The sequence below is a fragment of the Syngnathus floridae genome, chromosome 13 (assembly GCF_059516105.1).
Source record: "Syngnathus floridae isolate MCC-2025c chromosome 13, RoL_Sflo_1.0, whole genome shotgun sequence".
In the NCBI taxonomy this organism is placed as follows: domain Eukaryota; kingdom Metazoa; phylum Chordata; class Actinopteri; order Syngnathiformes; family Syngnathidae; genus Syngnathus; species Syngnathus floridae.
In genome coordinates, this window is record NC_142425.1 from 9,784,840 (window position 1) to 9,793,948 (window position 9,109).

Consider the following 9,109-nt stretch of genomic DNA (forward strand, 5'->3'; position numbering starts at 1 on the left):
GAAAGTTTCATTCTTGTTGAGACTTTGAAGAGGGAAATAACTGTTACCGAAAAACGACATCTTAAAAAGGATAATATGGGTAAATTTGCGTGTTTTGAAATAAATTAAGAAAATAAAACAATTGTAAAACATGGGCCTTGACATCATTATTTTTGTGCTTAATTGTCAACAGTTTTAATCATTAGGTGTGTATATATATAAATTCATTATGCACAAACGCTACAGTTAATTAAAAAAAATTAAATACGAGTGTGTGCTCAACAGGAAATGATCTAAAACTGTTCTACCATGTTACCATATTGGAAATTCTCAGATTCTTCATGATGTGGTTGAGGTCCACCTCTGTATTGTTCCTTCACGGCCAAAATCTACGACTGTGCTTCAGTTAGCTTCTTTAGTGGCAGTAAATGAAGAACGGCAAAAAGAAGACGTCCTTTGAGTGTTTGACCTCAGTTCCACTGGCTGATGGCACATGATGTGTACCTGCAGCACATCCATCATCATGAAAATATAATAGTAATTTAATTTAATATATTTTTTTAAAAAGTTAATTAGGTAGATGTATAGGTTGGCTTTTTCTTGCACTCACTCTGAAATGAGTCTCACCTTGTGATTGTTGTGGGCAGTTCGGATGACACTAAGGGCCAGGGAGGTCATTGAAGGCAACACAGCTGTCAAGGCAGTAAGCAGAGCTGTGAGCCACACAACTGGATCTGCAAAGGCCTCATCAGACGCACCTGAAGAAAACCCCACAAATGATATACATTCAAGCAATTCTCCACCTTTTAAATTAATTTTAAAAAAATTGTACCGTAAAATAAATAATCAGACGGTGCTCTCTGGAACAAAAACTTGCTGTGTGTGATTCTGGAGCAGATGAAGTAGAGCAGCAAAGAAAGACACACCGATACGATGTTGAACTTTGTCCAGTTTCTAGTCACCAACACAATCTTGATGGAAGACAACCAATGTCAGTTTGAGATTAGGTCGGGCAAAATGACAATACTGGTGTTCGATTATTTGTGTGAGATTTAACTCACCCCCCCCCCAAAAAAAAAAAATCCCTGACCTCTATCGTGGCAGTAAATACGGCTGCCATGGACACAGTGACCGCCATGGTCTGGTAGTCGACAGCAGTGTTGTAGTAGACTCCGCACGGAATGAAGAAGAGAACAAACGAAGTGTAGAGGGCGTAAAATAGCGATGTAAACAAAACCAGGGGTTTGGAAAGCTCCTGCTTTTGTCCACACTTGTACAACTCGGGCCACATTAAGCTGGTCTCGGCACTTACATCCTAAAATGCAACATAAACGTCACTTTGCGGTATGTGGTCACATGACTGAGGTCACACAATGTAAAAACCTTTGGCGTTAGCAGGTAGGAATAAAAAAATTATCATAAAGTCATCATAGCACAGTTAATTGAAATCGAAAAGGCCAGAAAGGTTAATCTAAAATGCAAATAGTGTACCAGGAGTTGATTTAAAATAACCCATCCACCGTTTAGCTGCAAATTAACCTTCCTAATCTCTGTTGATTTAACTTTTTTGACCTAACAATGTGCTACCAAAACAGCATCATTAACCAGCAAAATAACCTTTGTACATTCAACACCAAGGTTGCCCAAGAGAAATGACAAATTTTATTTTTTTTTTTTTTAAATCGAAAAGGTGGAGTGGCTTGAATTTAATTTCAGGTACACGAGGATTGGAGGGAATTAACCCCAAACGCAAAATCTAGCTCTCACCTTTTCAAAGAAGGCCACAAACAAAATCTGGGATGATGTGTAGAAAGTTGTATATAAGGCAATGAACCATGTCTCATACATAGACTGCAAGACAAATATAAAAAAATATATATTAGCACTCAAAAATGCTTCTTCAATAATTCCTTTTGATTTTACTGAACATCCTACCTGAGCACTGTAGCCGTTGAAGATCCCAAACCACAAGTGCACCAAGGCAAAGCTACAGGTCTTGAACAGGAAGTAGCGCAGGAACACGGAGATGCGTCGATAGGACCAGCGCCCGTGGACCAGCAGGAGCCTTTGCAGGTATCTGAAACGCGACAATGAAAAGTCCGCGTTCTGCACGGCTTGACCTCCCTCCACTCCCGCCAGTCCCACGCCGACATGAGCCGCTAAAATGGACATAAATTCAAGACTTGGTAAAAGAATCTCTAAAATCTTGTTCTGGATCGTTCACTCACTCTTGATCATGTTTACATCATTGGCACCATCTCCAATGGACAGCGTGATGGAGCTTGTGTGTTTCCTGACCAAAGTAACAATATCTGCCTTCTGTCCAGGTGTTACCCGGCAACACAACACCGTCTGACACTGTTGGGCTAAGCTCATGAACTTGGCACCCCACTCTGGTCTCTGCTCAAACTCTGTCTGTAGAGAAACACAATTCAGGTGGTCCCAAGATAATGTACGGCATTTTGAGGTGATTGGATTTCAGGAATGAATGTTTTATATTTTTCTGGCCTAAACAGTTTTTCAAATAGTCGCCATTGTAAACAGAGATGCCCTCGTGGTGTCCCACAAGGCTCTTTCATCAGTCAACTGATTTTTAAATTACACAGTGCCCCAACTTGCAATTTTTTGGATCATTTTTTGTGTTGTTAGCTAAAATTTACGGCATTATTAACAGTAGTGGTGTAGATGGAGATGAATTATTCATCTTTACCAGCTCAGGACCAGTCAGGACCACAGCAGTCTGTACTCCAGCTTTATCCTTTTCAACAGCCCACAGATCTGTCTGTCTGATTTTTTGGAAATGGCCTCCAGGGTCAGGCGATTGGAGGATCTGTCTGTGAGTCAAACACACAAAGTCAGTAATACGATGAATTCATGTTCCCACTTTTATCTTGATTCTCATCGTGGTTGACCTCAACTCCTGCCACTCCAGTAATCTCGTGTCAGGATCCAGTAGTTTACATGCATATCCAATGTTGACTGCCGTCTCTTGAGAGTAGAAACAAAGTGGAGATACAGGCTGCTCTGCAAAGCGTTTTTTATACTTGGCATACCTTTTTTGTCCCCTGTAAGCACCCATACTTTAATCCCAGCCTGTTTAACGAGAGAAATGGTCTCAGGGACGCCTTCCTGGAGTCGGTCCTCGATGGCTGTAACCCCTAAAAGCTAAGGATGATAAATTTTAGCTTTAGAAACTCATTATTTAAACTGCATTAAAAACACAGAAATATTTCATAGCAAGCCCACCAGGAGATCTCGCTCCATCTCATCATAAACCTTCTCTAGCAGGGCGTTGCGGTCGAAGGTCGGCATAGCAGCGGCCCGAGTCAGAGTTTGACTCCACTGCTCCCATGAGGTCTCAGAAACCGATCGAACGGCAATGCACAAGGTCCTCAGACAAGCCTGGGAAAACAGCTAGGAAAAAAAAAAAAACCACTCAAAGCTATGAGTATAACTCCCAGAACTCAGAGAATCGCCTTGGGAAATTTAGCCACATGCTGCTTCACCAAGTCTAAAGATAAAGACTAGTCTAGCTATTGTGTTGTTGTCAAGTTGCATGTGTACCTCCAGGGCTTGTTCAACGCTCTCCTGATGAGGACAGTGCCTCTGCAGCCTCTCCAGTATCACAATGTCAGCTCCCTTACAGTACAGTTTTAAAGCCCCCTCCGGCTCTCGTACTGCATCACAAAACCAGCAAACCATGGAGAGTAACACCACAAAAATAACAGTGAAACGAGGCAGGCTTGAGACATGAAGAGATCGATTCCCTCACCCAATATCGACATCCGTCTTCTCTGGCTGGTGAAGTCAAGCAACGCCAACACCTTATATTGACGTGTGACACCCATCTCGGACACGACTATACTGTCTCGTGTTCTGGACATGAAGACCCAGCCCAGTTCCCTGGCGGCGCCGACGAGAGTCTCCTCATCGGGAGATGTTGCTTGGTAAACTGGAGCATCTGAGAGGAAATGAGAAGATAATGCACATTCCACACACCAAAAAAAATAAATTGAGGTCCCACCTTCTTTCCACTGGACCATGACAGTATGACACACGCTGAGTGCAGTGAAGAATCGCTTGATGGTCGGACACGGTTGCGCTCGGAGACGCTCAACCAGGGTGGGAGCCCACATGAAAAGACCCCCACAAGAGAACGGATTCCAGCTGAGGTCCATTGGCTCAAAGGAGGACACATTGTATGAAGCACAATTATCATTATGCTATACATTGTAGAACATTAAGAGGTGATCATATAGTACCTCCACATCTTCTGCCCTTGTTGATGAATCACCTTTCGGAATAAAAAATAAAACCATGTGATCCACTAACCATGAACTTCAGGGCCACCAAAATTTCCTCCAAAAATCCTCGACTTGATTTCAGCAAACAGTTTTTAAATGAATACAGTGATGCCTTGAGATATAAGTTCAATTCATTCACACAAAACACCTGTATGTCAAATCATCTTTCCCAATTGAAATCAATTGAAATATCATTAATCCGTTCCAGGCTTATTTAAAAAAGGTGAAAAATGTTCATACTTTCATTTTACTGTATGTGACCCTTGGAACTTTGGACTATTTGAGAAATAATAATCAGTATAGGAAAAAAAAATAAAAAGGACTATACCGTAGATTTCGCCGGCTATGCAGCATTGCCTGAAGAGCAACCGATTTTGAGTTAACGTTCCAGTTTTGTCACTCAGGAGGTATTCCACCTGACCCAGCTCCTCACACAGGGAAGTGCACTGAGCCTGTGCTGGGGAGTCTGTCTGAGCCCAATACATCTCCAAATCCCAATTAATAAACTTGCTGTGGTACGTGTGGATCATCTCAAATCTGCAAACACACACAATTATCAGCAACATGACATCCACACCGGCATCAAAGTTCCAACTGACGTGACGTAGAGCATGATGGGCACGGCCGGGCTGAGCAGAATGAAGTAGCTCCAGTAGACCAGGAAGCCTGTGTAGACCGGGTCACCGTTGATAATCAGAGCAGAGAGAAATTCTGTCCGGGTCATGACCCGGCTTGCAAAGACCCCACAGCCAACGGCCAGAAGAAGCACAGCCGAAAGCAAAAACAGCATGATCTGTGGACAGTTTAGTCATGTGATCAATCTTTAAATGTATAATAGATAATAAATAAGTCTAATAAGGACGGATTTATTCCATACTGCAGCGCTCACCCCTATCACCGCTTTGTTGAGACTGTTCTCCAAGCGAGTTCTCTTCGCCCGCAGTTTCCCGCAGTTCCGCAGGATCTTCGTGTCGGTACCTGGGTCGGACAATTATGAGAGCGAGAGTCGTGCTTCAGTAAGGTCGGGCAGCTGATGTGCCCTTGAGCAGGGTGACCTTGCTATACAGCGGTGAAACGATTGTGTGGAAGACTAGGAAGACTTCCCCCCCAAAAAATTCATAGCTGCAAAGAAGAATATCTCACTCTCTATTTTTCTCCACGAGTGGTGAAAGTCGAACACGTCTGAGTGGAGGTCACAATCGGGCTGTATCGATAGACGTGATGTGACAAATGACGGAAAATCTACCAATGGAGGATTTTGACGCTTAGAACTGAAAGGGTCACGGCGGAAATATCCGTGAACACCTCCAGCCTGGTCCAGTAATATCCGATCAATGATCACTTAAAAGACGGCGTTGGCTGCCCCACATTTCAAAGCCATAATTAGCTGTATAATGTATTCAACGTCATCTAATTTGCCTTTGAAGGACACTTTGGATATCACTTGAGGCTTGATGATTTCTTCAAATGACTATAATCGTACCGGTATATACGACCAAACCGTAGGCGGTTAGAGTATTTCGTAACACGGTGCCCCTGAGGAGAAGGTGTTGGATGTCCAGCAGGAAGCGTTCCCCTCTCCAGTGTAGCTGTCCTCGGAAAGAGTACATGGCATCATCGGGTTCCTCGCAGAACACCACGCCTGGGAAATGAATTGCTCGTTCGTCATAAATATCCTGACAAAAATATTTTTGTGAGAAAATCGAGTGTTTCACCGTCAAAGTCGGCGAGCGTACGCTCTGAGGGGTCGGACGTCAACTGGTGGTGCGTTGCGGCGAGAGCCTGTCGGCATTTCAAGTTGGTCTCGCTGGATGGGTACAAAATAATGCGTGGTGTCATGAAGCTTTTCGTTCATGCACCGCAGAGGAAGCCTGAAGCTGACCTCTGACCCCAAAACATCCAAAATTGTGAAGTAGATGTTTATAAAAAGTCTCACCCATCAATGTCAACCGTTTCGACATAGGACAGACTGTGTGGCTCGGAACTGCATAGGAGCACAATATCGGCCTGGAAATAAAATTAAAAAAATAAAAATAAAATAAATACAATAAAATAAATACAATAAATAAAATAAATAAAACATTTTGCGTGGGAAAAATAAATAGAATTAATTAGAAGCTTTGTGACTAAATAATGAAATAATTAATATGTTCCAAGTTGAAATTTGAGCAGCTCACGGGAACGGTTTGGTCTTTGTGGATGCGCACGATATCTCCCACGCACAGATCCTTCCACTGTTCTGTACTGAAGCTGAAACACAAGTGAATCATTCACCTCATATCACAATAGAAGAAAAAAAAATCAGCATTCATATAAATCTTAAACTTCCACAACAGATGAAATCTCACAACGCAAGTATTAAATAATATATTGAATTTCTAATCGTGTCTTTAATTTCACATTTAATGCCTGTCTCTCAGCATTCACCCCCATCCTAAGATTTATTCAACACCATAACACCTGCATCTGAGTTATTATTTGCTGCTGCTATGAGCATTTATGGTTTATCGATTCTTTACAGCTTTCTCCTAAACCACCAAACACCTCCCTGAATTAAATTGCATTAAAATGATGAAATAACAATAAAAGCCCATGCTGGGAGATCATTTGATCTTGTTTTTTTTTTGCCGGGCACCTCGGGGAGGAGCATCCGGGCTTTTGCTCATTTACACTTCATTAGAGCTTCATTAGAGGGCTGTTTGGCAGCGTGTGTTCCCCGGAGGTTCACCCCCCCGTTTTTTTTGCGCTCACCTCTGGGAGATGAGCACATCACACGGTCGCGAGTTGACCTCCGAGTCGCTGCGTCTCCTCGCCTGGAAACATAGCGGCACGTGAAGTACTCAAAGTATAACACTGGGATGGTAGAAAGTAAAGACGCCATTACGAGCGGTGACACCGGGCCGGAGATTTACACCCGGTGTTAAATGATCAGTCAATAGAGAGGGGTCAAGCGAGCGTTTCAGCCGGTGAGCCGTTAACGGCCGTAACTCAGCCGAGCACTTAAGTAGAGAGTCGCGCATGCAAAACATCACCCTGGCGTTTAGGAGGGAAAAGCTTTAATGATATCGCGGCGGGGAATTAATGCAACCGGGACGACTGGTTTTCGTCAATGAGGAAAGGTCAATGAGGACGAGGAAGGAGAGTTTGTGAGGCCTCTGTGGTGACTCTTAAGAGCGTGTCAATGAGAGCCACGGTCTCACCATGTCATTGATGAGGTCCTTGGCACCTCTCACCGAGAGAACAAGGAGCAGCGGGATGATGGAGATGTACCACTGGATGGACGCGATGATGGGGACGCACTGGGAAGCACGCAAGAAAACAACCAGAGGATGTGGATGAAACAAATTCGCAACAAGAAAATGTCGTAATGTGTTATTTAAGAAGCAAACATCCACTTTAATAAAATAATTGAATAGAATGTGAAGAAAAGTGTGTCGGAGAAAGGATGAAGAATTATTAGCATCGCAATTTCAATTTGGCCGCTAGGGGCAGTATAATTCAGATACGGAACAAAAGAATTTCACTACTACTATAGGTCAGTCAGTAAACTACAATCAAATTATTATTATTTTTTTAGAGGGTTACAGATTTTTGGCTGACAAAACATTTTGCTGCTCGTTTACATTTTGGGTTGCCATGGCACCAAAGCAATCCTTTAATTGCCCTTTATGAAAACCCGACCAATGAGAGGGCGACAGGCTCGGAGGAGCGCAAATAACCAACCTGCAATGCTATCATGAAAAGGAAGTAGAGATTAGCAGCGCGTTGGAACTGCTCAAACAGTGTCAGCGGGATGAAGGTGAAGAACGTGTACTTATGACTGCAAATCTTGTTGTCCTGGAAACAAGGACAGTAAATCAACATTTAGGTAAATCCTCATTTTGATCTTAGCACACATTGGAGGGGTGAGACGCCACTCACCGAGCACCGCCCCCAACGAAAACCCAGGAAGGATTTCTTCTGCTGCTTCTTGTGGTAGCAACGTTGGTTGGCTCTCACCTGCCATGTGAGACCTGTGACAAAACATCAACACGTGTTAACATTTTCAAACTCAGGTCTGTGAGCCATTGCTTGGGGGTTTGCAAAATAAATTGAAAACAAATACCCAGCATATAAAATTGTGCAATTGTCCAAATATTTTCTGCTTAAGGAGCACATACCATAGGGCAAAAGCCTCCAAAATATCAATAATTATTCTATAATAATATAATATATATTGTATTATATTATATATAATGTTATATAATTCTATTTTCTTTAGTTGATTAAAAAAAAAAATCCCCAAACTATAAAAACCCTGTCCTAAATGCTAAATCCTAGATTCTACTTGAAATTTTGGATCATGAGCTCAAAGAGGACATACCTGACTCCGCACTGTCCTTGTCCATGATGAAGAGGACGAGAAACTGTTTCTGGAAGTGCACAGAACGTACTGCGAGGACACAAAAGACACCTTTTGACTCAGTTATCCTGTGACTCATTACACCGTGTTACCATGCCGACATACCACCAGCCGCTACTTTACACTGACCGGTTTGTAAATTACAGCACACTCTAAAAGCAAAAGTGCCCCAAGGTTGGCCCAAGGCATAGGTCAACTAAGTTACAGTCATCTCACATTCTGCTTGGGGGAAAAAAAAATACTTCTACAAAAATAGAAGATAAAATATAACATTTACCTGCTCAGTGCGGAGGGGACATTATGTTTTTTTTTTGCCTCACCCGTCCCTTCTTTCTTTCCGCTTGTGATGTAACACGTCCACGCCCTTTTCAATCCCAGGTGTGTCCTGCTGCATCACATTGAATGCCCCTACCTGGGAGAAAAA

The 9,109-nt window shown here is 42.7% G+C and overlaps 1 protein-coding gene across 3 annotated transcripts in view; it reads right to left on the reverse strand.

Annotated features, from left to right (window-relative positions):
• Positions 1-127: 127 nt before the first annotated feature.
• Positions 128-9,109, reverse strand: part of atp8b3 (ATPase phospholipid transporting 8B3) — a 38,102-nt gene continuing 29,120 nt past the window's right edge. For 2 of the 3 annotated variants that reach the window (XM_088393955.1, XM_088393954.1), the window contains exons 3-29: positions 8,647-9,097; positions 8,205-8,296; positions 8,007-8,120; positions 7,484-7,582; positions 7,035-7,096; positions 6,461-6,533; positions 6,220-6,290; positions 5,999-6,090; positions 5,767-5,925; positions 5,173-5,261; positions 4,883-5,076; positions 4,612-4,820; positions 4,242-4,273; positions 4,004-4,160; positions 3,752-3,940; positions 3,544-3,656; positions 3,226-3,393; positions 3,033-3,144; positions 2,892-2,967; positions 2,690-2,813; positions 2,208-2,394; positions 1,915-2,138; positions 1,747-1,830; positions 1,070-1,294; positions 812-950; positions 607-737; positions 128-483 (exon numbers count right to left, since the gene is read on the reverse strand). In XM_088393955.1, coding sequence (XP_088250081.1) covers positions 382-483; positions 607-737; positions 812-950; positions 1,070-1,294; positions 1,747-1,830; positions 1,915-2,138; positions 2,208-2,394; positions 2,690-2,813; positions 2,892-2,967; positions 3,033-3,144; positions 3,226-3,393; positions 3,544-3,656; positions 3,752-3,940; positions 4,004-4,160; positions 4,242-4,273; positions 4,612-4,820; positions 4,883-5,076; positions 5,173-5,261; positions 5,767-5,925; positions 5,999-6,090; positions 6,220-6,290; positions 6,461-6,533; positions 7,035-7,096; positions 7,484-7,582; positions 8,007-8,120; positions 8,205-8,296; positions 8,647-8,764 — 3,435 coding nt within the window. In that variant the 5' untranslated portion in view covers positions 8,765-9,097 and the 3' untranslated portion in view covers positions 128-381. The remainder of the gene's footprint in view (positions 484-606; positions 738-811; positions 951-1,069; positions 1,295-1,746; positions 1,831-1,914; positions 2,139-2,207; positions 2,395-2,689; positions 2,814-2,891; positions 2,968-3,032; positions 3,145-3,225; positions 3,394-3,543; positions 3,657-3,751; positions 3,941-4,003; positions 4,161-4,241; positions 4,274-4,611; positions 4,821-4,882; positions 5,077-5,172; positions 5,262-5,766; positions 5,926-5,998; positions 6,091-6,219; positions 6,291-6,460; positions 6,534-7,034; positions 7,097-7,483; positions 7,583-8,006; positions 8,121-8,204; positions 8,297-8,646; positions 9,098-9,109) is intronic. The other variant, XM_088393956.1, reaches the window with a different exon arrangement.